Genomic DNA, 26867 nt, shown 5'->3' with positions numbered 1-26867 from the left:
ATGCTCGGATCCTACTGTGACGCTTGTGTGGCATTGTAATGCCGGATTGGTTCTTCCGGGGATGCGTCGAAGCGATGAACACAACAAGGTAAGTTATAAATGGATTTATTAAATAAACAAATGGCTTAGCGTAAAAGCTAGCGAGAATATACATACAAAGATGAAGGTCGAGAGTCGTCACTGTTGCGCGTGGGCAAATTAGGATCCGAGGAAGACTGAACAGAAAAAGCGGGCTTATAAAGGAGGGTGATTAGCTGAAGCAGGTGTGCGGTACGAGTGTAGCAGGTGAACTAATGAGTAACCAGAGTGATGGGCAAAACAGGAAATAAACGGGTCAGACTGAGAATGAAAACAAAAATGGAAATATCAAACATGTGAAGATCTGAGCAGCAGATCGCAACATTTCAACCCTTAAAAATGCTATAAAATAGTATTTTAACCCTTAAAAAAGGCCATAAAATACAATAATATATTCTCAATAATGAAATAATAAATTAAATAATAATTTAATTATTTAAAAAGTGCAAAAAAATATATATTTTAACCCTTAAAAAATGTCATAAAATACAGTCTTTTAAACCTTAAAAAATACATTTAAGTTGTCTTTCAAATTTTAAAAGTTATGATTTAATCCTTAAAAAAATGCCATAAAAGTATTTTAACCCTTAAAATTCATAAATTACAGTATTTCAACCCTTAAAAATGCAATAAAATACAATTAAATCCTTAAAAATGCCATACCAGTAATTACAATGTTTTAATCTTTAAACATTTTTTCTTAAATTACAGTCTTTCAACCCTTAAATGTTATAAAAATAATCATGTAATTGTTTAAATATGCCATAAAATTCAATATTTTAGCCCTTAAAACATTTTATAAAATAGTCTTTCAACCTTAAAAAAATAATGTTTTAATACTTAAAAAAATGCCATGAAATAGTCTTTTAACCCTTAAAACTCATAAATTTAAATATTTCAACCCTTAAAAATGCTATTAAATAGTATTTTAACTTTTAGAAATGCAGTAAAATAAACAGAACCATTATGTATGCATTATTTTTTTTTATTCTACTTTTTGCTTATTTTTAATTGTCTTCAAGTTCTTATAAAAGTGTTTCTAAATAAAATGTATTATTGTTGTTATTATAATTAATATGAATGAATTCACTAAATATTTCCCTTTTAAATGTAAAACCGCAGTATTATTTCTCGGGCATATTCGTGGACGCTCTCGCTCGATAAATCGGACAGCGCTGAGAATAAATCACGTGCGTCCCATTTCCTTTGGCGCCGTCCCGTGTGGGCGTCAAATAAGGATTCCCATTTCCCTGCGCTCATAATTATTATTATTATTATCACCAAGATTGTACTGCTTTTTTGGTGTCAATAAGAGCGTCTCGTGCATTATTGATGATGCAAGTGATGAATAATGCACTCATCCTGTTGCACATCATGTTTTACCACATGAAAGCTGGGATTTTAATATGGATAAATGTTATTATTATTATAGTTCTGTGTGAGTATTAGCTGACGTGGGCTGAAAGTGGACTACAATGCTATTAAATAGAATAGAAAAGAAAGTACTTTATTGATCCCTGGGGGAAATTCAGCACCACAGTTCGCTCACAATAGACAATAAATACTATACAGCATTATTCACATGTGAATAATATAAATAAAGTCTGTTATACAGCATTATTTACATGTGAATAATATAAATACAGTCTATTATACAGCATTATTCACATGTGAATAATATAAATAAAGTCTGTTATACAGCATTATTTACATGTGAATAATATAAATAAAGTCTATTATACAGCATTATTCACATGTGAATAATATAAATAAAGTCTATTATACAGCATTATTTACATGTGAATAATATAAATAAAGTCTATTATACAGCATTATTCACATGTGAATAATATACATAGTCTATTATACAGCATTATTCACATATAAATAATAATATAAATACAGTCTATTATACAGCATTATTTACATGTGAATAATATAAATAAAGTCTGTTATACAGCATTATTTACATGTGAATAATATAAATAAAGTCTATTATACAGCATTATTTACATGTGAATAATATAAATAAAGTCTGTTATACAGCATTATTTACATGTGAATAATATAAATAAAGTCTGTTATACAGCATTATTTACATGTGAATAATATAAATAAAGTCTATTATACAGCATTATTCACATGTGAATAATATAAATAAAGTCTGTTATACAGCATTATTTACATGTGAATAATATAAATAAAGTCTATTATACAGCATTATTCACATGTGAATAATATACATACAGTCTATTATACAGCATTATTTACATGTGAATAATATACATACAGTCTATTATACAGCATTATCACATGAGAGTAATATAAATATAATATACATATATTAAACTGTGCAATAATAATATTCCACTCGCTTAGCTTCATTGTTCCCGCTCTTGTCCGTGTGCTTCCCAGCTTCCTCATTAAGGGTTTGATACTAAAAAGTTTTCTGTTAACACACAATGTATAAACAATGATACAACAGAATGATATTGTATCGTCTTGTCTCTCGTGTGCCATATTGTATCGTCTTGTCTCTCGTGTGACATTTTGTATCGCCTTGTCTCTCGTGTGCCATATTTTATCGTCTTGTCTCTCCTGTGACATTTTGTATCGCCTTGTCTCTCGTGTGCCATACTGTATCGTCTTGTCTCTCGTGTGCTATATTGTATCCTCTTGTCTCTCGTGTGCCATATTGTATCGTCTTGTCTCTCCTGTGCCATATTGTATCGTCTTGCCTCTCGTGTGCCATATTGTATCGTCTTGTCTCTCGTGTGCCATACGGTATCGTCTTGTCTCTCGTGTGCCATACGGTATCGTCTTGTCTCTCGTGTGCCATACGGTATCGTCTTGTCTCTCGTGTGCCATATTGTATCGTCTTGTCTCTCGTGTATCATATTGTATAGTCCTGTCTCCTGTGTGCCATACGGTATCGTCTTGTCTCTCCTGTGCCATTTTGTATCGTCTTGTCTCTCGTGTGCCATACTGTATCGTCTTGTCTCTCGTGTGCCATACGGTATCGTCTTGTCTCTCGTGTGCCATATTGTATCGTCTTGCCTCTCGTGTGCCATATTGTATCGTCTTGTCTCTCGTGTGCCATACGGTATCGTCTTGTCTCTCGTGTGCCATATTGTATCGTCTTGTCTCTCGTGTATCATATTGTGTCGTCCTGTCTCCTGTGTGCCATACGGTATCGTCTTGTCTCTCCTGTGCCATTTTGTATCGTCTTGTCTCTCGTGCGCCATACTGTATCGTCTTGTCTCTCGTGTGCCATATTGTATCGTCTTGTCTCTCGTGTGCCATATTGTATCGTCTTGTCTCTCGTGTACCATACGGTATCGTCTTGTCTCTCGTGTGCCATATTGTATCGTCTTGTCTCTCGTGTATCATATTGTATCGTCCTGTCTCCTGTGTGCCATACGGTATCGTCTTGTCTCTCCTGTGCCATTTGGTATCGTCTTGTCTCTCGTGTGCCATACTGTATCGTCTTGTCTCTCGTGTGCCATACTGTATCGTCTTGTCTCTTGTGTGCCATATTGTATCGTCTTGTCTCTCGTGTGCCATACTGTATCGTCTTGTCTCTCCTGTGCCATACGGTATCGTCTTGTCTCTCGTGTGCCATATTGTATCGTCTTGTCTCTCGTGTATCATATTGTATCGTCCTGTCTCCTGTGTGCCACACGGTATCGTCTTGTCTCTCCTGTGCCATTTTGTATCGTCTTGTCTCTCGTGTGCCATATTCGCCACTCAAATGGTCTTGCCTAGTGTCCGTGAGGGGTTCACCTTTGACTTCCGACGTTTGGGAGCAGCATGACAGCTGCCGCTGGTATTCCACAGACGGCAGCGTGGAAGGCGACAGCTGAGCAAAGTCTGAAACGTCAACTTTTATTGTTTGCCCAAGACTCACATTTTAAAAGACTTTCACTAAATTCCTGTGACTGGATGTCTTTAGTTTTAAACTTTACACACTAACAGACTTTAATTATGTCATAACCATAATATTGTGAGAGTCCAGTCCATAGTGGATCTAACATAATAGTGAGAGTCCAGTCCATAGTGAATCTAACATAATAGTGTGAGAGTCCAGTCCATAGTGGATCTAATATAATAGTGAGAGTCCAGTCCATAGTGGATCTAACATAATAGTGAGAGTCAAGTCCATAGTGGATCTAACATAATAGTGAGAGTCCAGTCCATAGTGGATCTAACATAATAGTGAGAGTCCAGTCCATAGTGGATCTAACATAATAGTGTGAGTCCAGTCCATAGTGGATCTAACATAATAATAAGAGTCCAGTCCATAGTGGATCTAACATAATAGTGAGAGTCCAGTCCATAGTGGATTTAACATAATAGTGAGAGTCCAGTCCATAGTGGATCTAACATAATAGTGAGAGTCCAGTCCATAGTGGATCTAACATAAGAGTGAGAGTCCAGTCCATAGTGGATCTAAAATAATAGTGAGAGTCCAGTCCATAGTGGATCTAACATAATAGTGAGAGTCCAGTCCATAGTGGATCTAACATAATAGTGAAAGTCCAGTCCATAGTGGATCTAACAGAATAGTGAAAGTCCAGTCCATAGTGGATCTAACATAATAGTGAAAGTCCAGTCCATAGTGGATCTAACAGAATAGTGAAAGTCCAGTCCATAGTGGATCTAACATAAGAGTGAGAGTCCAGTCCATAGTGGATCTAACATAATAGTGAGAGTCCAGTCCATAGTGGATCTAACATAATAGTGAGAGTCCAGTCCATAGTGGATCTAAAATAATAGTGAGAGTCCAGTCCATAGTGGATCTAACATAATAGTGAGAGTCCAGTCCATAGTGGATCCAACATAATAGTGAAAGTCCAGTCCATAGTGGATCTAACAGAATAGTGAAAGTCCAGTCCATAGTGGATCTAACATAATAGTGAGAGTCCAGTCCATAGTGGATCTAACATAATAGTGAGAGTCCAGTCCATAGTGGATCTAACATAATAGTGAGAGTCCAGTCCATAGTGGATCTAACATAATAGTGAGAGTCCAGTCCATAGTGGATCTAACATAATAGTGAGAGTCCAGTCCATAGTGGATCTAATATAATAGTGAGAGTCCAGTCCATAGTGGATCTAACACAATAGTGAGAGTCCAGTCCATAGTGGATCTAACATAATAGTGAGAGTCCAGTCCATAGTGGATCTAACATAATAGTGAGAGTCCAGTCCATAGTGGATCTAACATAATAGTGAGAGTCCAGTCCATAGTGGATCTAACATAAGTGTGAGAGTCCAGCATAAGTCCATAGTGGATCCAACATAATAGTGAGAGTCCAGTCCATAGTGGATCCAACACAATAGTGAAAGTCCAGTCCATAGTGGGGCCAACAGGAGACCATCCTGAGTGGAGACAGGTCATCAGTGCAGAGATGTCCCCAACTGACGCACCGGCATGTGGTCCACCCCGGGTCCCGACCCTGGACAGCCAGCACTTCATCCATGGCAGCCTTAAATATGTCGAACAGACAACCGTAATTCGTCACGTTGCTACAAAAAGTAGCATGACTGCTAATATGTAGCATCATTTGAAAAGTCACCCGCTAGAGAATGAAGAGTACTTACTCCGCATGTCCACATCTCCATTCAGTGCCAAACCCACAAAATACCGGGTTTGAACTCACGACTTACCCATCCCAGGGCGGACACTCTACCCACTGGGCCACTGAGTAGGTCACCTGGTCACCCATGTTGTGCTGAGTAGCCAGGACACAGATGTTGTGGTGGTTTGTTTCCCAGGTCCAAGGTCTAACACGTTGTCTCTCCTCCAGGGTCAGCTGTCCCAGGCGCTCAACGGACTCTCCGATCGAGCCAGCGAGGCCAAGGAGTTCCTGGTGGAGCTGAGGAACACGGTGCAGCACATCCAGGTGCGAGCGGCGCCGTGTCGCACGCCCCCGCACTTCCACACAAAGCATCATGGGTGTTGTGGATCTTGCAGGAGAACGGCGTGGAGTTCGAGGCCTGTCTGGTGGCGCAGTGCGACGCCCTCATCGACGCTCTCAACCGGCGGAAGGCGCAGCTGCTGGGGCGCGTCAACAACGAGCACGAACACAAGCTGAAGGTGAGGAACAACAACAACAACAACAACAACAACAACAACACACTGATATTGTGTATGTTTGTGTTGTTGCTGAATATTGCATGTCATTACTTTCTCACACTCACCTCATGGAGGTCATGTGACTGCAATCTTCTTCTTCATGATGACATCACTGATGAAGAAGAAACTAACTAATGCATGTTACACACCTTCCTTCCTTCTTACCTTCCTTCCTTCCTTTCTACCTTCCTTCCTTCCTTCCTTCCTTCATTTCTTTCTTCCTTCCTTCCTTTCTACCTTCCTTCCTTCCTTCCTTCCTTCATTTCTTTCTTCCTTTCTACCTTCCTTCCTTCCTTCCTTCCTTTCTACCTTCCTTCCTTCCTTCCTTCCTTCATTTCTTTCTTCCTTTCTACCTTCCTTCCTTCCTTCCTTCCTTCCTTCATTGCTTTCTTCCTTCCTTCCTTTTTCCCAGCCTACCTTCCTTGATTCCCTCTTTCCTTCATTGTTTTCTTCTATCCTTGATTCCACCTTTCTTTCCTTCCTTGCGTCCGTCATTGCATCCTAACATCCTTCCTTGATTCCTATTTTCTTTCTTATTTTCCTTTCTTTTCTTGGTTTGTTCCTTCTTTCCATTCCTCCTTGCTTCCTTCCAGCTTTTCTTTTTCCATCTTTCCTTCTTTTCTTCCTTCCATCATTAATTCCTTCCTTCCTTCCGTCCTTCCTTCTTACTTTCTATTCATTCATTCTTGCTTCCTACATTCCTTCCTTCCTTCCTTCCTTCCTTTTTTGTCAGCCTTCCTTCCTCGCGTCCTTCTTTCCTTCCTTCATTGTTTTCTTCTATCCTTAATTCCACCTTTCTTTCCATCCTTGCATCCTAACTTCCTTCCTTCCTTCCACACACCTCTTTATCTTCCTTCTTTACATCCTTCCTTCTTTCATTACTTTCTTCCTTATTTCCTTTTTCCCAGCCTTGCTTCCTTGCATCCTTCTTTCCTTCCTTCATTTTCTTCTATCCTTGATTCCACCTTTCTTTCCTTCCTTGCATCCTAACTTCCTTCCTGGCTTCCTATTTTCTTTCTTACTTTCCTTTCTTAATTGCTTTGTTGCCTCTTTCCATTCCTCCCTGCTTTCTTGCTTTCTTCCAGCTTTTATCTTTCTATCCTTCCTTCCATTCTTCTTTCCTTCCTTCCTTCTTACTTTCTATTCATCTGTTCTTGCTTCCTACATTCCTTCCTTCCTTCCTTCCTTGTTTTATCAGCCTTCCTTCTTTCCTTCCTTCGTTGTTGTCTTCTACCCTTGATTCCACCTTTCTTTCCATCCTTGCATCCTAACTTCCTTCCTTCCTTCCACACACCTCCTTACCTTCCCTCTTTACATCCGTCCTTCTTTCATTGCTTTCTTCCTTATTTCCTTTTTTTCCAGCCTTGCTTCCTTGTGTCCTTCTTTCCTTCCTTCATTGTTTTCTTCTATCCTTGATTCCATCTTTCTTTCCTTCTTTGCATCCTAACTTTCTTCCTGGCTTCCTATTTTCTTTCTTACTTTCCTTTCTTTCTTGCTATGTTCCTACTTTCCATTCCTCCTTGCTTTCTTGCTTTCTTCCAGCTTTTATTTTTCCATCCTTCCTTCCATTCTTCTTTCCTTCCTTCCTTCCTTCCTTCATTCCTTCCTTCTTACTTTCTATTCATCCATTCTTGCTTCCTACATTCCTTCCTTCCTTCCTTTTTTTTGTCAGTCTTCCTTCCTTGCTTCTTTCGTTACTTCCTTCATTGTTGTCTTCTACCCTTGATTCCACCTTTCTTTCCATCCTTGCATCCTAACTTCCTTCCTTCCTTTTTTACATCCTTCCTTCTTTCATTGCTTTCTTCTTTATTTCCTTTTTCCCAGCCTTGCTTCCTTGCGTCCTTATTTCATTCCTTCATTGTTTTCTTCTATCCTTGATTCCACCTTTCTTTCCTTTCTTGCATCCTAACTTCCTTCCTGGCTTCCTATTTTCTTTCTTACTTTCCTTTCTTTCTTGCTAAGTTCCTTCTTTCCATTCCTCCTTGCTTTCTCTAGCTTTTCTTTATTCTTTCTTCCTTCCTTCCTTTCTTCCTGCCTTCCTTCCTTTCTTCTTTCCATTGTTAATTCCTAACTCTCTTCCTTGCTTCCTCCTTCCTTCTTAATTTCTGTTCATCCGTTCTTGCTTCCTACATTCCTACCTTCCTTTTTTCCCAGCCTTGCCTCCTTGCTTCCTTCCTTCATTGTTTTCTTCTATCCCTAAATCCACCTTCCTTGCATCCTAACTTCTTTCCTTGCTTCCTATTTTCTTTCTTACTTTCTTTTCTTTCTTGCTTTGTTCCTTCTTTCCATTCCTCATTGCTTTCTGACAGCTATTCTTTTTTCTATCATTCCTTCCATTCTTCTTTCCCTCTTTCTTTCCTTCCTTCTTTTCTTCCTTCCATCGTTAATTCCTACCTATCTTCCTTGCTTCTTCCTTCCTGCCTTTCTTCCTTCCTTCCATCGTTAATTCCTAACTCTCTTCCTTGCTTCTTCCTTCCTTCTTACTTTCTATTCATCCGTTCTTGCTTCCTACATTCCTTCCTTCCTTCCTTTTTTCCCAGCCTTGCCTCCTTGCTTCCTTCTTTCCTTCCTTCATTGTTTTCTTCTATCCTTAAATCCACCTTCCTTGCATCCTGACTTCTTTCCTTGCCTCCTATTTTCTTTCTTACTTTCTTTTCTTTCTTGCTTTGTTCCTTCTTTCCATTCCTCCTTGCTTTCTGCTAGCTTTTCTTTTTCTATCCTTCCTTCCATTCTTCTTTCCTTCTTTCTTTCCTTCCTTCTTTTCTTCCTTCCATTGTTAATTCCTACCCATCTTCCTTGCTTCTTCCTTCCTTCCTTCTTTCCTTCCTTCCTTCCTTTTTCCCAGCCTACCTTCCTTGATTCCTTCTTTCTTTCATTGTTTTCTTCTATCCTTGATTCCACCTTTCTTTTTTCCTTGCATCCATCCTTGCATCCTAACATCCTTCCTTGCTTCCTATTTTCTTTCTTAATTTCCTTCCTTTATTGCTGTGTTCCTTCTTTCCATTCCTCCTTGCTTCCTTCCAGGTTTGTTTTTCCAAACTTCCTTACATTCCTCTTTCCTTCTTTTCTTCCTTTCATCGTTAATTCCTACCTCTCTTCCTTGCTTCCTCCTTCTTTCTTACTTTCTGTTCATCCGTTCCTGCTTCCTACATTCCTTCCCTTTTTCCCGGCTTTGCTTCCTTCTTTCCTTCCTTCATTGTTTTCTTCTATCCTTGATTCCACCTTTCTTTTTTCCTTGCCTCCATCCTTGCATCCTAACATCGTTCCTTGCTTCCTATTTTCTTTCTTAATTTCCTTCTTTTCTTGCTGTTTTCCTTCTTTCCATTCCTCCTTGCTTCATTGCTTCCTTCCAGCTTTGTTTCTTCCAAACTTCCTTACATTCTTCTTTCCTTCCTTCCTTCCTTCTTTCCTTCCTTCCTTCCTTCTTTTCTTCCTTTCATCGTTAATTCCTACCTCTCTTCCTTGCTCCCTCCTTCTTTCTTACTTTCTGTTCATCCGTTCTTGCTTCCTACATTCCTTCCTTTTTTCCCAGCCTTGCTTCCTTCTTTCCTTCCTTCATTGTTTTCTTCTATCATTGATTCCACCTTTCTTTCCTTCTTTGCGTCCATCCTTGCATCCTAACTTCCTTCCTTGCTTCCTTTTTTTTCTTACTGTACTTTCCTTCCTTTCTTGCTTTGTTCCTTCTTTCCATTCTTCCCAGCTTTTCTTTTTCCATATTTCCTTCCATTTTTCTTTCCTTGCTTCCTTCCTTCCTTCTTTTCTTCCTTCCTTTGTTAATTCCTACCTCTCTTCCTGGCTTCCTCCTTATATTCTTCTTTCTTACCTTCCTTCTTACTTTCTATTCATCCGTTTTTTCTTCCTATATTCCTTCCTTCCTTCCTTCCCTTTCTCCCAATCTTTGTTTCCTTGCTTCCTTCCTTTGTTTTCTTCTATCCTTGATTACGCCTTACTTTCTTTCCATCCTTGCATCCTAACCTACCTACCTATTTTCTTTCTTCTTTTCCTTCCTTTCTTGCTTTGTTCCTTCTTTCCATTCCTCCTTGCTTCCTTCCAGCTTTGTTTTTTCCAAACTTCCTTACATTCTTCTTTCCTTCCTTCCTTCCTTCCTTCCTTCTTTTCTTTCTTTCATCGTTAATTCCTACCTCCCTTCCTTGCTTCCTCCTTCTTTCTTACTCTCTGTTCATCCGTTCTTGCTTCCTAGATTCCTTCCTTTTTTCCCAGCCTTGCTTCCTTCTTTCCTTCCTTCATTGTTTTCTTCTATCCTTGATTCCACTTTTCTTTTCTTCCTTGCATCCTAACATCCTTCCTTGCTTCCTATTTTCTTTCTTAATTTCCTTCCTTTCTTGCTGTGTTCCTTCTTTCCATTCCTCCTTGCTTCCTTCCAGCTTTGTCTTTTCCAAACTTCCTTACATTCTTCGTTCCTTCCTTCCTTCCTTCCTTCTTTCATCATTAATTCCTACCTCTCTTCCTTGCTTCCTCCTTACTTTCTGTTCATCCATTCTTGCTTCCTACATTCTTTCCTTTTTTCCCAGCCTTGCTTCCTTCTTTCCTTCCTTCATTGTTTTCTTCTATCCTTGATTCCCCCTTTCTTTCGTTCCTTGCATCCTAACTTCCTTCCTTGCTTCCTTTTTTTTTCTTACTTTCCTTCCTTTCTTGCTGTTTTCCTTCTTTTCATTCTTCCTTGCTTTCTCCCAGCTTTTCTTTTTCCATATTTCCTTCCATTTTTCTTTCCTTTCTTCCTTCCTTCCTTCGTTAATTCCTACCTCTCATCCTGGCTTCCTCCTTCTATTCTTCTTTCTTACCTTCCTTCTTACTTTCTATTCATCCGTTTTTTCTTCCTATATTCCTTCCTTCCTTCCCTTTCTCCCAATCTTTGTTTCCTTGCTTCCTTCCTTTGTTTTCTTCTATCCTTGATTACACCTTACTTTCCTTCCATCCTTGCATCCTAACCTACCTACCTATTTTCTTTCTTACTTTCCTTCCTCTCTTGCTTTGTTCCTTCTTTACATTCCTCCTTGCTTCCTTGCTTCCTTCCAGCTTTGTTTTTTCCAAACTTCCTTACATTCTTCTTTCCTTCCTTCCTTCCTGCTTTCCTTCCTTCCTTCCTTCTTTTCTTTCGTTCATCGTTAATTCCTACCTCTCTCCCTTGCTTCCTCCTTCTTTCTTACTTTCTGTTCATCCGTTCTTGCTTCCTACATTCCTTCCTTTTTTCCCGGCCTTGCTTCCTTCTTTCCTTCCTTCACTGTTTTCTTCTATCCTTGATTCCAATTTTTTCTTCCTTGCATCCTAACATCCTTCCTTGCTTCCTATTTTCTTTCTTAATTTCCTTCCTTTCTTGCTGTGTTCCTTCTTTCCATTCCTCCTTGCTTCCTTCCAGCTTTGTCTTTTCCAAACTTCCTTACATTCTTAGTTCCTTCCTTCCTTCTTTCCTTCTTTCATCATTAATTCCTACCTCTCTTCCTTGCTTCCTCCTTCTTTCTTACTTTCTGTTCATCCATTCTTGCTTCCTAAATTATTTCCTTTTTTCCCAGCCTTGCTTCCTTCTTTCCTTCCTTCATTGTTTTCTTCTATCCTTGATTCCACCTTTCTTTCCTTCCTTGCATCCATCCTTGCATCCTAACTTCCTTCCTTGCTCCCTTTTTTTCTTACTTTCCTTCCTTTCTTGCTTTGTTCCTTCTTTCCATTCCTCTTTGCTTTCTCCCAGCTTTTCTTTTTCCATATTTCCTTCCATTTTTCTTTCCTTGCTTCCTTCCTTCCTTCGTTAATTCCTACCTCTCCTCCTGGCTTCCTCCTTCTATTCTTCTTTCTTACCTTCCTTCTTACTTTCTATTCATCCGTTTTTTCTTCCTATATTCCTTCCTTCCTTCCCTTTCTCCCAATCTTTGTTTCCTTGCTTCCTTCATTTCCTTCCTTTGTTTTCTTCTATCCTTGATTACGCCTTACTTTCCTTCCATCCTTGCATCCTAACCTACCTACCTATTTTCTTTCTTACTTTCCTTCCTTTCTTGCGTTGTTCCTTCTTTCCATTCCTCCTTGCTTTCTGCCAGCTTTTCTTTTTCTATCCTTCCTTCCATTCTTCTTTCCTTCTTTCTTTCCCTCCTTCTTTTCTTCCTTCCATTGTTAATTCCTACCTATCTTCCTTGCTTCTTCCTTCCTTCCTTCCTTTTTCCCATTCTACCTTCCTTGATTCCTTCTTTCCTTCATTGTTTTCTTTTATCCTTGTTTCCACCTTTCTTTTATTCCTTGCGTCCATCCTTGCATCCTAACATCCTTCCTTGCTTCCTATTTTCTTTCTTAATTTCCTTCCTTTCTTGCTGTGTTCCTTCTTTCCATTCCTCCTTGCTTCCTTGCTTCCTTCCAGCGTAGTTTTTTCCAAACTTCCTTACATTCTTCTTTCCTTCCTTCCTTCTTTCCTTCCTTTCATCGTTAATTCCTACCTGCTTCCTCCTTACTTTCTGTTCCCTCCGTTCTTGCTTCCTACATTCCTTCCTTTTTTCCCAGCCTTGCTTCCTTCTTTCCTTCCTTCATTGTTTTCTTCTATCCTTGATTCCACCTTTCTTTCCTTCCTCGCATCCATCCTTGCATCCTAACTTTCTTCCTTGCTTCCTTTATTTTTCTTACTTTCCTTCCTTTCTTGCTTTGTGCCTTCTTTCCATTCCTCCTTGCTTTCTCCCAGCTTTTGTTTTTCCATATTTCCTTCCATTTTTCTTTCCTTTCTTCCTTCCTTCCTTCGTTAATTCCTACCTCTCTTCCTGGCTTCCTCCTTCTATTCTTCTTTGTTACCTTCCTTCTTACTTTCTATTCATCCGTTTTTTCTTCCTATATTCCTTCCTTCCTTCCCTTTCTCCCAATCTTTGTTTCCTTGCTTCCTTCCTTTGTTTTCTTCTATCCTTGATTACACCTTACTTTCCTTCCATCCTTGCATCCTAACCTACCTACCTATTTTCTTTCTTACTTTCCTTCCTTTCTTGCTTTGTTCCTTCTTTCCATTCCTCCTTGCTTTCTGCCAGCGTTTCTTTTTCTATCCTTCCTTCCATTCTTCTTTCCTTCTTTCTTTCCCTCCTTCTTTTCTTCCTTCCATTGTTAATTCCTACCTATCTTCCTTGCTTCTTCCTTCCTTCCTTCCTTCCTTTTTCCCAGCCTACCTTCCTTGATTCCTTCTTTCCTTCATTGTTTTATTCTATCCTTGATTCCACCTTTCTTTTCTTCCTTGTGTCCATCCTTCCATCCTAACATCCTTCCTTGCTTCCTATTTTCTTTCTTAATTTCCTTCCTTTCTTGCTGTGTTCCTTCTTTCCATTCCTCCTTGCTTCCTTCCAGCTTTGTTTTTTTTCCCAAACTTTCTTACATTCTTCTTTCCTTCCTTCCTTCCTTCTTCTCTTCCTTCCTTCGTTAATTCCTACCTCTTTTCCTGGCTTGCTCCTTCTATTCTTCTTTCTTACCTTCCTTCTTACTTTTTATTCATCCATTTTTTCTTCCTATATTCCTTCCTTACTTCCCTTTCTCCCAATCTTTGTTTCCTTGCTTCCTTCCTTTGTTTCCTTCTATCCTTGATTACGCCTTACTTTCCTTCCTTTCTTGCTTTGTTCCTTCTTTCCATTCCTCCTTGCTTTCTGCCAGCGTTTCTTTTTCTATCCTTCCTTCCATTCTTCTTTCCTTCTTTCTTTCCCTCCTTCTTTTCTTCCTTCCATTGTTAATTCCTACCTATCTTCCTTGCTTCTTCCTTCCTTCCTTCCTTTTTCCCAGCCTACCTTCCTTGATTCCTTCTTTCCTTCATTGTTTTATTCTATCCTTGATTCCACCTTTCTTTTCTTCCTTGCATCCTAACATCCTTCCTTGCTTCCTATTTTCTTTCTTAATTTCCTTCCTTTCTTGCTGTGTTCCTTCTTTCCATTCCTCCTTGCTTCCTTCCAGCTTTGTTTTTTTTCCAAACTTTCTTACATTCTTCTTTCCTTCCTTCCTTCCTTCCTTCCTTCCTTCTTCTCTTCCTTCCTTTGTTAATTCCTACCTCTCTTCCTGGCTTGCTCCTTCTATTCTTTTTTCTTACCTTCCTTCTTACTTTTTATTCATCCATTTTTTCTTCCTATATTCCTTCCTTCCTTCCCTTTCTCCCAATCTTTGTTTCCTTGCTTCCTTCCTTTGTTTTCTTCTATCCTTGATTACGCCTTACTTTCCTTCCATCCTTGCATCCTAACCTACCTACGTATTTTCTTTCTTACTTTCCCTCCTTTCTTGCTTTGTTCCTTCTTTCCATTCCTCCTTGCTTCCTTCCAGCTTTGTTTTTTTTCCAAACTTTCTTACATTCTTCTTTCCTTCCTTCCTTCCTTCCTTCCTTCCTTCTTCTCTTCCTTCCTTTGTTAATTCCTACCTCTCTTCCTGGCTTGCTCCTTCTATTCTTTTTTCTTACCTTCCTTCTTACTTTTTATTCATCCATTTTTTCTTCCTATATTCCTTCCTTCCTTCCCTTTCTCCCAATCTTTGTTTCCTTGCTTCCTTCCTTTGTTTTCTTCTATCCTTGATTACGCCTTACTTTCCTTCCATCCTTGCATCCTAACCTTCCTACGTATTTTCTTTCTTACTTTCCTTCCTTTCTTGCTTTGTTCCTTCTTTCCATTCCTCCTTGCTTCCTTCCAGCTTTGTTTTTTCCAAACTTCCTTACATTCTTCTTTCCTTCCTTCCTTCCTTCTTTTCTTTCGTTCATCGTTAATTCCTACCTCTCTCCCTTGCTTCCTCCTTCTTTCTTACTTTCTGTTCATCCGTTCTTGCTTCCTACATTCCTTCCTTTTTTCACGGCCTTGCTTCCTTCTTTCCTTCCTTCATTGTTTTCTTCTATCCTTGATTCCAATTTTTTCTTCCTTGCATCCTAACATCCTTCCTTGCTTCCTATTTTCTTTCTTAATTTCCTTCCTTTCTTGCTGTGTTCCTTCTTTCCATTCCTCCTTGCTTCCTTCCAGCTTTGTCTTTTCCAAACTTCCTTACATTCTTAGTTCCTTCCTTCCTTCTTTCCTTCTTTCATCATTAATTCCTACCTCTCTTCCTTGCTTCCTCCTTCTTTCTTACTTTCTGTTCATCCATTCTTGCTTCCTACATTTTTTCCTTTTTTCCCAGCCTTGCTTCCTTCTTTCCTTCCTTCATTGTTTTCTTCTATCCTTGATTCCCCCTTTCTTTCCTTCCTTGCATCCTAACTTCCTTCCTTGCTTCCTTTTTTTTTCTTACTTTCCTTCCTTTCTTGCTGTTTTCCTTCTTTTCATTCTTCCTTGCTTTCTCCCAGCTTTTCTTTTTCCATATTTCCTTCCATTTTTCTTTCCTTTCTTCCTTCCTTCCTTCGTTAATTCCTACCTCTCCTCCTGGCTTCCTCCTTCTATTCTTCTTTCTTACCTTCCTTCTTACTTTCTATTCATCCGTTTTTTCTTCCTATATTCCTTCCTTCCTTCCCTTTCTCCCAATCTTTGTTTCCTTGCCTCCTTCCTTTGTTTTCTTCTATCCTTGATTATGCCTTTCTTTCCTTCCATCCTTGCATCCTAACCTACCTACCTATTTTCTTTCTTCTTTTCCTTCCTTTCTTGCTTTGTTCCTTCTTTCCATTCCTCCTTGCTTCCTTGCTTCCTTCCAGCTTTGTTTTTTCCAAACTTCCTTACATTCTTCTTTCCTTCCTTCCTTCCTGCTTTCCTTCCTTCCTTCCTTCTTTTCTTTCGTTCATCGTTAATTCCTACCTCTCTCCCTTGCTTCCTCCTTCTTTCTTACTTTCTGTTCATCCGTTCTTGCTTCCTACATTCCTTCCTTTTTTCCCGGCCTTGCTTCCTTCTTTCCTTCCTTCATTGTTTTCTTATATCCTTGATTCCACTTTTTTCTTCCTTGCATCCTAACATCCTTCCTTGCTTCCTATTTTCTTTCTTAATTTCCTTCCTTTCTTGCTGTGTTCCTTCTTTCCATTCCTCCTTGCTTCCTTCCAGCTTTGTCTTTTCCAAACTTCCTTACATTCTTCGTTCCTTCCTTCCTTCCTTCCTTCCTTCTTTCATCATTAATTCCTACCTCTCTTCCTTGCTTCCTCCTTACTTTCTGTTCATCCATTCTTGCTTCCTAAATTATTTCCTTTTTTCCCAGCCTTGCTTCCTTCTTTCCTTCCTTCATTGTTTTCTTCTATCCTTGATTCCACCTTTCTTTCCTTCCTCACATCCTAACTTTCTTCCTTGCTTCCTTTATTTTTCTTACTTTCCTTCCTTTCTTGCTTTGTTCCTTCTTTCCATTCCTCCTTGCTTTCTCCCAGCTTTTGTTTTTCCATATTTCCTTCCATTTTTCTTTCCTTTCTTCCTTCCTTCCTTCGTTAATTCCTACCTCTCTTCCTGGCTTCCTCCTTCTATTCTTCTTTCTTACCTTCCTTCTTACTTTCTATTCATCCGTTTTTTCTTCCTATATTCCTTCCTTCCTTCCCTTTCTCCCAATCTTTGTTTCCTTGCTTCCTTCCTTTGTTTCCTTCTATCCTTGATTACGCCTTACTTTCCTTCCATCCTTGCATCCTAACCTACCTACCTATTTTCTTTCTTGCTTTCCTTCCTTTCTTGCTTTGTTCCTTCTTTCCATTCCTCCTTGCTTTCTGCCAGCGTTTCTTTTTCTATCCTTCCTTCCATTCTTCTTTCCTTCTTTCTTTCCCTCCTTCTTTTCTTCCTTCCATTGTTAATTCCTACCTATCTTCCTTGCTTCTTCCTTCCTTCCTTCCTTTTTCCCAGCCTACCTTCCTTGATTCCTTCTTTCCTTCATTGTTTTATTCTATCCTTGATTCCACCTTTCTTTTCTTCCTTGCATCCTAACATCCTTCCTTGCTTCCTATTTTCTTTCTTAATTTCCTTCCTTTCTTGCTGTGTTCCTTCTTTCCATTCCTCCTTGCTTCCTTCCAGCTTTGTTTTTTTTCCAAACTTTCTTACATTCTTCTTTCCTTCCTTCCTTCCTTCCTTCCTTCCTTCTTCTCTTCCTTCCTTTGTTAATTCCTACCTCTCTTCCTGGCTTGCTCCTTCTATTCTTTTTTCTTACCTTCCTTCTTACTTTTTATTCATCCATTTTTTCTTCCTATATTCCTTCCTTCCTTCCCTTTCTCCCAATCTTTGTTTCCTTGCTTCCTTCCTTTGTTTTCTTCTATCCTTGATTACGCCTTACTTTCCTTCCATCCTTGCATCCTAACCTACCTACGTATTTTCTTTCTTACTTTCCCTCCTTTCTTGCTTTGTTCCTTCTTTCCATTCCTCCTTGCTTCCTTCCAGCTTTGTTTTTTTTCCAAACTTTCTTACATTCTTCTTTCCTTCCTTCCTTCCTTCCTTCCTTCCTTCTTCTCTTCCTTCCTTTGTTAATTCCTACCTCTCTTCCTGGCTTGCTCCTTCTATTCTTTTTTCTTACCTTCCTTCTTACTTTTTATTCATCCATTTTTTCTTCCTATATTCCTTCCTTCCTTCCCTTTCTCCCAATCTTTGTTTCCTTGCTTCCTTCCTTTGTTTTCTTCTATCCTTGATTACGCCTTACTTTCCTTCCATCCTTGCATCCTAACCTTCCTACGTATTTTCTTTCTTACTTTCCTTCCTTTCTTGCTTTGTTCCTTCTTTCCATTCCTCCTTGCTTCCTTCCAGCTTTGTTTTTTCCAAACTTCCTTACATTCTTCTTTCCTTCCTTCCTTCCTTCTTTTCTTTCGTTCATCGTTAATTCCTACCTCTCTCCCTTGCTTCCTCCTTCTTTCTTACTTTCTGTTCATCCGTTCTTGCTTCCTACATTCCTTCCTTTTTTCCCGGCCTTGCTTCCTTCTTTCCTTCCTTCATTGTTTTCTTCTATCCTTGATTCCAATTTTTTCTTCCTTGCATCCTAACATCCTTCCTTGCTTCCTATTTTCTTTCTTAATTTCCTTCCTTTCTTGCTGTGTTCCTTCTTTCCATTCCTCCTTGCTTCCTTCCAGCTTTGTCTTTTCCAAACTTCCTTACATTCTTAGTTCCTTCCTTCCTTCTTTCCTTCTTTCATCATTAATTCCTACCTCTCTTCCTTGCTTCCTCCTTCTTTCTTACTTTCTGTTCATCCATTCTTGCTTCCTACATTTTTTCCTTTTTTCCCAGCCTTGCTTCCTTCTTTCCTTCCTTCATTGTTTTCTTCTATCCTTGATTCCCCCTTTCTTTCCTTCCTTGCATCCTAACTTCCTTCCTTGCTTCCTTTTTTTTTCTTACTTTCCTTCCTTTCTTGCTGTTTTCCTTCTTTTCATTCTTCCTTGCTTTCTCCCAGCTTTTCTTTTTCCATATTTCCTTCCATTTTTCTTTCCTTTCTTCCTTCCTTCCTTCGTTAATTCCTACCTCTCCTCCTGGCTTCCTCCTTCTATTCTTCTTTCTTACCTTCCTTCTTACTTTCTATTCATCCGTTTTTTCTTCCTATATTCCTTCCTTCCTTCCCTTTCTCCCAATCTTTGTTTCCTTGCCTCCTTCCTTTGTTTTCTTCTATCCTTGATTATGCCTTTCTTTCCTTCCATCCTTGCATCCTAACCTACCTACCTATTTTCTTTCTTCTTTTCCTTCCTTTCTTGCTTTGTTCCTTCTTTCCATTCCTCCTTGCTTCCTTGCTTCCTTCCAGCTTTGTTTTTTCCAAACTTCCTTACATTCTTCTTTCCTTCCTTCCTTCCTGCTTTCCTTCCTTCCTTCCTTCTTTTCTTTCGTTCATCGTTAATTCCTACCTCTCTCCCTTGCTTCCTCCTTCTTTCTTACTTTCTGTTCATCCGTTCTTGCTTCCTACATTCCTTCCTTTTTTCCCGGCCTTGCTTCCTTCTTTCCTTCCTTCATTGTTTTCTTATATCCTTGATTCCACTTTTTTCTTCCTTGCATCCTAACATCCTTCCTTGCTTCCTATTTTCTTTCTTAATTTCCTTCCTTTCTTGCTGTGTTCCTTCTTTCCATTCCTCCTTGCTTCCTTCCAGCTTTGTCTTTTCCAAACTTCCTTACATTCTTCGTTCCTTCCTTCCTTCCTTCCTTCCTTCTTTCATCATTAATTCCTACCTCTCTTCCTTGCTTCCTCCTTACTTTCTGTTCATCCATTCTTGCTTCCTAAATTATTTCCTTTTTTCCCAGCCTTGCTTCCTTCTTTCCTTCCTTCATTGTTTTCTTCTATCCTTGATTCCACCTTTCTTTCCTTCCTCACATCCTAACTTTCTTCCTTGCTTCCTTTATTTTTCTTACTTTCCTTCCTTTCTTGCTTTGTTCCTTCTTTCCATTCCTCCTTGCTTTCTCCCAGCTTTTGTTTTTCCATATTTCCTTCCATTTTTCTTTCCTTTCTTCCTTCCTTCCTTCGTTAATTCCTACCTCTCTTCCTGGCTTCCTCCTTCTATTCTTCTTTCTTACCTTCCTTCTTACTTTCTATTCATCCGTTTTTTCTTCCTATATTCCTTCCTTCCTTCCCTTTCTCCCAATCTTTGTTTCCTTGCTTCCTTCCTTTGTTTCCTTCTATCCTTGATTACGCCTTACTTTCCTTCCATCCTTGCATCCTAACCTACCTACCTATTTTCTTTCTTGCTTTCCTTCCTTTCTTGCTTTGTTCCTTCTTTCCATTCCTCCTTGCTTTCTGCCAGCGTTTCTTTTTCTATCCTTCCTTCCATTCTTCTTTCCTTCTTTCTTTCCCTCCTTCTTTTCTTCCTTCCATTGTTAATTCCTACCTATCTTCCTTGCTTCTTCCTTCCTTCTTCCTTCCTTCCTTCCTTCCTTTTTCCCAGCCTACCTTCCTTGATTCCTTCTTTCCTTCATTGTTTTATTCTATCCTTGATTCCACCTTTCTTTTCTTCCTTGCGTCCATCCTTGCATCCTAACATCCTTCCTTGCTTCCTATTTTCTTTCTTAATTTCCTTCCTTTCTTGCTGTGTTCCTTCTTTCCATTCCTCCTTGCTTCCTTCCAGCTTTGTTTTTTTTCCAAACTTTCTTACATTCTTCTTTCCTTCCTTCCTTCCTTCTTCTCTTCCTTCCTTTGTTAATTCCTACCTCTCTTCCTGGCTTCCTCCTTCTATTCTTCTTTCTTACCTTCCTTCTTACTTTCTATTCATCCGTTTTTTCTTCCTATATTCCTTCCTTCCTTCCCTTTCTCCCAATCTTTGTTTCATTGCTTCCTTCCTTTGTTTTCTTCTATCCTTGATTACACCTTACTTTCCTTCCATCCTTGCATCCTAACCTACCTACCTATTTTCTTTCTTCTTTTCCTTCCTTTCTTGCTTTGTTCCTTCTTTCCATTCCCCCTTGCTTTCTGCCAGCGTTTCTTTTTCTATCCTTCCTTCCATTCTTCTTTCCTTCTTTCTTTCCCTCCTTCTTTTCTTCCTTCCATTGTTAATTCCTACCTATCTTCCTTGCTTCTTCCTTCCTTCCTTTTTCCCAGCCTACCTTCCTTGATTCCTTCTTTCCTTCATTGTTTTATTCTATCCTTGATTCCACCTTTCTTTTCTTCCTTGCGTCCATCCTTGCATCCTAACATCCTTCCTTGCTTCCTATTTTCTTTCTTAATTTCCTTCCTTTCTTGCTGTGTTCCTTCTTTCCATTCCTCCTTGCTTCCTTCCAGCTTTGTTTTTTTTCCAAACTTTCTTACATTCTTCTTTCCTTCCTTCCTTCCTTCCTTCCTTCTTCTCTTCCTTCCTTCGTTAATTCCTACCTCTCTTCCTGGCTTGCTCCTTCTATTCTTCTTTCTTACCTTCCTTCTTACTTTTTATTCATCCATTTTTTCTTCCTATATTCCTTCCTTCCTTCCCTTTCTCCCAATCTTTGTTTCCTTGCTTCCTTCCTTTGTTTCCTTCTATCCTTGATTACGCCTTACTTTCCTTCCATCCTTGCATCCTAACCTACCTACCTATTTTCTTTCTTACTTTCCTTCCTTTCTTGCGTTGTTCCTTCTTTCCATTCCTCCTTGCTTTCTTCCACCTTCTCTTTTTCTATCCTTCCTTACATTCTTTTTTCCTTCCTTCCTTCCTGTCTTCATTGTTTGTTTCCTTACCTCTCTTTTTTGCTTCCGAGCTTCCTTGCGTCCATCCAGCAGGCTCTACTCCGCTGGATGGCGAGGGCAATTAGCCTAGTTCTACTACCCTGTGGTGGTTCTGGTGGTTCGGGTTCTGTCCCTCTTCCTTCCGTGGTCTACCCAGCAGAGAAGCCTATCTCGTAAGACCGGGTCTAAATCACAGATCCCGCCGTTTATGGGTAGCTCGCCTCTAATGAATGTTGGCTCTTGTTACTGACTAGGTTAAATTCGGGGGCTCGGATAAGGAAAAACCCTTACAGGACATATTGTAAGTGGACTACGTCAGAGTGACCCTTCAGAGCTAGGTGTTGGACACGTACAAACCCTGCTGTATTACATCAAGGACGAGGTGGTACAAAGGGGCATGAATTCTTCTTTCTTTATATGATGCCTTTTATTGCAGGTTCGATAGCGTAAGCGTTGCAAAGCGTCAATAAATCATTCCCAATAATCATCAATAACTAAAGAAAATAACTAAAATCATTGCAATGATGTAATAAATGGCTAATCAATGTGTCTCTATATCAGTTTTAGTAGAAGTTCAAATGGGTCTTACTGTGCCAGGTTCTTCGGGGGATGTTCCCAAAAAGAGGAATGCTCGAATCGGTTCCCATAAATCGGAAAGATTCAAAACTAAAGTCGGTAAACCGAAAACCGCAAGGTCCCAAAAAAGGGAGAAAGTATCAAATAAAACCCGAAAAACAGACTAGCCCGAAAAAGGGGAAAAATCATAAAATAAAACCCGGAAATCCACAAAAAAAAACAAAAAGGGGAAGATGGAAAAACGAGACAAAACCCCAAAAGTACCCCTAAACGAAACGAAACGAGCTTTCCAAAAAGGGAAAAAGGCTAAAAGTGTCCAAAAAGTGGGTCTATTGCAAATTTGGAGGAAGCCAGATGGATCACCGGGCCCGGCGATCACATCCAGGCTTCGTCTGCGTCAGCAGAAGAGGGGAGCGCTAAAGGAGAAGTGGTGGCGGCCGCGAGCCGAGGCCTGAGCGGCCAACGCCCTGGTTCCTCGGGTGGACAGGAAGTTTTGTTCCTCTTTTGCCGTTATCTCAGAAATGGAGAAAAGTCTCTTGTTCGTCGAATCAGGTTCTGTTTGGAGAGCTGGAAAAGTTCTTTCAGTCCAAGCAGATCAGAGGTCTTCTCTGTGGTCCATTGGATGCGACGTAGAAGTACGGAATCCCGTATAATAGCGAAGTCAACATTCCTATATACCCTCTGTTTTGGGGTGGTTACGCTTCTCAGCCAACCACCTTCCTCGTTGCTATGGTGATACAACACATCACATTATTCTCGACAATACAGTGGTTATTGTCCATGTGACCTCTGCCCCACCATTTAATTGGCCAACTATACTTGTTGCTATGCACAAAGCGGCAGAAACGGGAATGTTCCAGACTCTTACCCAACATCCTGTTATGCAGCTCAGTGTTTCCAATCCAAGTTCCTCATCAGTGTCATGTTAAAGGGGAACATTATCACAATTTCAAAAGGGTTAAAACCAATAAAAATTAGTTCCCAGTGGCTTATTTTATTTTTGGAATTTTTTTTCAAAATTTTACCCGTCCCAGAATATCCCTTAAAAAAAGCTTTAAAGTGCCTTATTTTCGCTCTCGAAGCCACTGTCTATTTTCCTGTGACGTCATCCAGTGCTGCCAATACAAATAAACAATGGGAATACCACAGCAAGATATAGCGACATTAGCTCGGATTCAGACTCGGATTTCAGCGACTTATGTATTGAAACGGATGGTTGGAGTATGGAGGCAGATAGCGAAAACAAAATTGAAGAAGGAACTGAAGCTATTGACGCTATTCGGCGATGTCTGCGTTAGCATCGCCGGTAAAATATGCGGACCAAACGATCAGGACTTTCGCATTGACACTGGAGCAACTTAAATCCGTCGATTTGTAAGTGTTTGTTTGCACCAACTGAGCTAAATCACCCAGTATGCCTTTCAATCTTATACGTGTACTAAATACAAAAAAAAATTAAAGCTGCAAGCAGTGTTGGTCGGGTCCGCCTTTGGCTGCTGCCCCCGAGACCCACGGCCGGATAAGCGCTAGAAGACGCCTTGGAGCCACTATTTTGAGAATCTAATGCATTGTGAAAGTAATGCAGTTGTTGCATTGAAGTGAAAATATTAAACTTCCTGTTGATTTTTGCCAAAGTATGTTAATTATTAAAATGTAGGTCTAAGTGAGACCTACATAGTGTTGTTTGTTTCATGTCTCTCTGACATTCCTACCGGAAGTTACAAGCAGTTTTGTCTGTGTTTTCTTCCTAGGAGCAGTTTGTCCGTGTTCTATTCCTAGGGGGGCGGTAGAGCGCAATTTTGAGTTTTGAGGTTAGGTTTTTTCATCAGATCGCAATTTTTGCCAGACCTGATGTGTGTGTCAAGTTTGGTGAGTTTAGAAGCATTTTAAGGGGGTCAAATAACAGCTCAAAGAGACAAAAATGACATTTTTTAGGAAACTTTGCACAGGGGTTCTTTGAAGGCGTGTAAAATCAAAACCTGAGAACTTATCAAAACTCTGTTCTATACTTTTAATCAGAAGGGTTCAATCTCTCTCCTGTGCGAGTTTGAAGCCAAAACCACAAACGCACTCAGAGGAGATAATGTTTGAAGAAAGGTGACCGGTTTTTATAAAACTTTTGTTTGGAAGGGGGGATTGCAAACTTCCTGTTGATTTTTGTTGGGGGTTGTCAATCTATGAAATGTAGGTCTAAGCGAGACCTACATAGAGGTTTTTGTTTCATGTCTCTCCGACATTCTTACCGGAAGTTACAAGCAGTTTTGTCTGTGTTTTCTTCCTAGGAGCAGTTTGTTCAGTGTTTTATTCAAAAATAGCGCTTGAGCGCAATTTTGAGTTTTGGGGTTTGGTTTTTTTCATTAGATCGCAATATTCGCCAGTCCTTATGTGTGCGCCAAGTTTGGTGACTTTTGAAGCATTTTAAAGGGGTCAAATTAGAGCGCAAAAATTGCATTTTTTGCGAAAATTTTATTTTGAAGTGGTTTTTGCCAACTTCCTGTAGATTTTTGCTGAAAGAAGTGAGTGTATGAAAATTGGATCTAAGTCAGACCTACATAGGAGTTTTTGTTTCATGTCGCTATGACATTCCTAACAGAAGTTACATGCGGTTTTGTCTGTAATTTTTTTCCTAGGGGGCGCTAGAGCGCAATTTTCATTTTGGGGGATTGGTTGCTTAATATGTTGGGAAGGTTTGCCAGACGTGATGTGTGTGTCAAGTTTGGTGAGTTTAGAAGCATTTTAAGGGGGTCAAATAACAGCTCAAAGAGGCAAAAATGACATTTTTTAGGAGACTTTGCACAGGGGTTCTTTGAAGGCGCGTAAAATCAAAACCTGAGAACTTATCAAAACTCTGTTCTATACTTTTAATCAGAAGGGTTCAATCTCTCTCCTGTGCGAGTTTGAAGCCGAAACAACAAACGAACTCAGAGGAGATAATGTTTGAAGAAAGGTGACCGGTTTTTATAAAACTTTTGTTTTGAAGGGGGGATTGCAAACTTCCTGTTGATTTTTGTTGGGGGTTGTCAATCTATGAAATGTAGGTCCAAGCGAGACCTACATAGAGGTTTTTGTTTCATGTCTCTCCGACATTCTTACCGGAAGTTACATGCAATTCTGTCCGTGTTTTCTTCTTAGGAGCAGTTTTTTCAGTGTTTTATTCAAAAATAGCGCTAGAGCGCAATTTAGAGTTTTGGGGTTTGGTTTTTTTCATTAGATCGCAATATTCGCCAGTCCTTATGTGTGCGCCAAGTTTGGTGACTTTTGAAGCATTTTAAAGGGGTCAAATTACAGCGCAAAGAGGCAAAAATTGCATTTTTTGCGCAAATTTTATTTTGAAGAGGTTTTTGTCAACTTCCTGTAGATTTTTGCTGAAAGAAGTGAGTGTATGAAAATTGGGTCTAAGTCAGACCTACATAGGAGTTTTTGCTTCATGTCGCTATGACATTCCTAACAGAAGTTACATGCAGTTTTGTCTGTAATTTTTTTCCTAGGGGGCGCTAGAGCGCAATTTTCATTTTGGGGGATTGGTTGCTTAATATGTTGGGAAGGTTTGCTATACCGACGTTTGTGTCAAATTTGGTGAGTTTTGAAGCATGTTAAGGGGGTCAAATAACCGCTCAAAGAGGCAAAAATGACATTTTTTAGGAGACTTTGCACAGGGGTTCTTTTAAGGCGCGTAAAATCAAAACCTGAGAACTTATCAAAACTCTGTTCTATACTTTTAATCAGAAGGGTTCAATCTCTCTCCTGTGCGAGTTTGAAGCCAAAACCACAAACGCACTCAGAGGAGATAATGTTTGAAGAAAGGTGACCGGTTTTTATAAAACTTTTGTTTGGAAGGGGGGATTGCAAACTTCCTGTTGATTTTTGTTGGGGGTTGTCAATCTATGAAATGTAGGTCTAAGCGAGACCTACATAGAGGTTTTTGTTTCATGTCTCTCCGACATTCTTACCGGAAGTTACAAGCAGTTTTGTCTGTGTTTTCTTCCTAGGAGCAGTTTGTTCAGTGTTTTATTCAAAAATAGCGCTTGAGCGCAATTTTGAGTTTTGGGGTTTGGTTTTTTCATTAGATCGCAATATTCGCCAGTCCTTATGTGTGCGCCAGGTTTGGTGACTTTTGAAGCATTTTAAAGGGGTCAAATTAGAGCGCAAAAATTGCATTTTTTGCGAAAATTTTATTTTGAAGTGGTTTTTGCCAACTTCCTGTAGGTTTTTGCTGAAAGAAATGAGTGTATGAAAATTGGGTCTAAGACAGACCTACATAGGAGTTTTTGCTTCATGTCGCTATGACATTCCTAACAGAAGTTACATGCAGTTTTGACTGTCATTTTTTCCTAGGGGGCGCTAGAGCGCAATTTTCATTTTGGGGGATTGGTTGCTTAATATGTTGGGAAGGTTTGCTATACCGACATTTGTGTCAAATTTGGTGAGGTTTGAAGCATGTTAAGGGGGTCAAATTACAGCGCGTAGGTGCGGAATAATAATAAAACACAGCAGTTTCAATAGGGTCCTTGGCCCATGGCAAAGGACTCCTGTGGAGTCCTTTGCCATGGGCCAAGGACCCTAAAAAAAATGTCTTGGTAAATGAATGCCACGTTCTTCTTACAAGATGTGCGGGAATGTGACTCCTACAAAAGTGGAGCGAGGTGCATTGCAGGCGACGGCGGAGTCCTGATAGTGTCAACACACAAGCAAAGTGATTTGTCTTCTTCAGCTGCTGCAGTGTGTGTGTGTGTGTGTGTGTGTGTGTGTGTGTGTGTGTGTGTGTGTGTGTGTGTGTGTGTGTGTGTGTGTGTGTGTGTGTGTGTAAATGTACCAGGAGGCGCTTTTCAAGGGGTAAAAATGAGCGGGTTTCATCACCGTGACAACCGCACTCGCCACAAAGAGGTGACTTCAACTTTCTTTTATGGGGAAAAATAAAAAACAAACCAGCAGTGATGAACACATGAATTATTACGTTCACTCTGCATCTTTTTACGGAGGAATATTCAGTTTGCTTGCAGGTTGTGTGTCGGCTCTCGCAAATGTATGATCTACGGCCCCCAGGGTTAGTACTAGAACTATGGGTATTTCTGTCTGTCATTTCTTCGTAAGTTTTTTTTTCCTTT

The 26867-nt window shown here is 39.7% G+C and overlaps 2 protein-coding genes across 6 annotated transcripts in view; one reads left to right on the top strand and one right to left on the bottom strand.

Moving 5' to 3' along the window:
- Positions 1 to 26867, top strand: part of trim9 (tripartite motif containing 9) — a 78733-nt gene that overhangs the window by 22207 nt on the left and 29659 nt on the right. For both annotated transcript variants that reach the window (XM_061893976.1, XM_061893977.1), the window contains exons 2-3: positions 5888 to 5983; positions 6055 to 6177. In XM_061893976.1, coding sequence (XP_061749960.1) covers positions 5888 to 5983; positions 6055 to 6177 — 219 coding nt within the window. The remainder of the gene's footprint in view (positions 1 to 5887; positions 5984 to 6054; positions 6178 to 26867) is intronic.
- LOC133548984 (uncharacterized) lies at positions 2206 to 14988 on the bottom strand. 4 transcript variants are annotated; one of them, XM_061893980.1, is made up of 2 exons: positions 6282 to 14988; positions 2206 to 6171 (listed from the first exon to the last, which is right to left on the bottom strand). In XM_061893980.1, the coding sequence occupies exon 2, from the start codon at positions 3814 to 3816 to the stop codon at positions 2740 to 2742; it is 1077 nt and encodes a 358-aa protein (XP_061749964.1). In that variant the 5' UTR covers positions 3817 to 6171; positions 6282 to 14988; the 3' UTR covers positions 2206 to 2739. The 4 variants fall into 4 exon arrangements, with proteins under 4 accessions (XP_061749964.1, XP_061749963.1, XP_061749965.1 ...); XM_061893979.1 differs by having other exon boundaries at positions 2206 to 6138; XM_061893981.1 differs by having other exon boundaries at positions 2206 to 6135.

Source organism: Nerophis ophidion, linkage group LG03 (genome assembly GCF_033978795.1).
Source record: "Nerophis ophidion isolate RoL-2023_Sa linkage group LG03, RoL_Noph_v1.0, whole genome shotgun sequence".
Classification (NCBI taxonomy): domain Eukaryota; kingdom Metazoa; phylum Chordata; class Actinopteri; order Syngnathiformes; family Syngnathidae; genus Nerophis; species Nerophis ophidion.
Note: the sequence above shows the minus strand (reverse complement) of the source record. Positions and strands in the feature narration are given on the sequence as shown.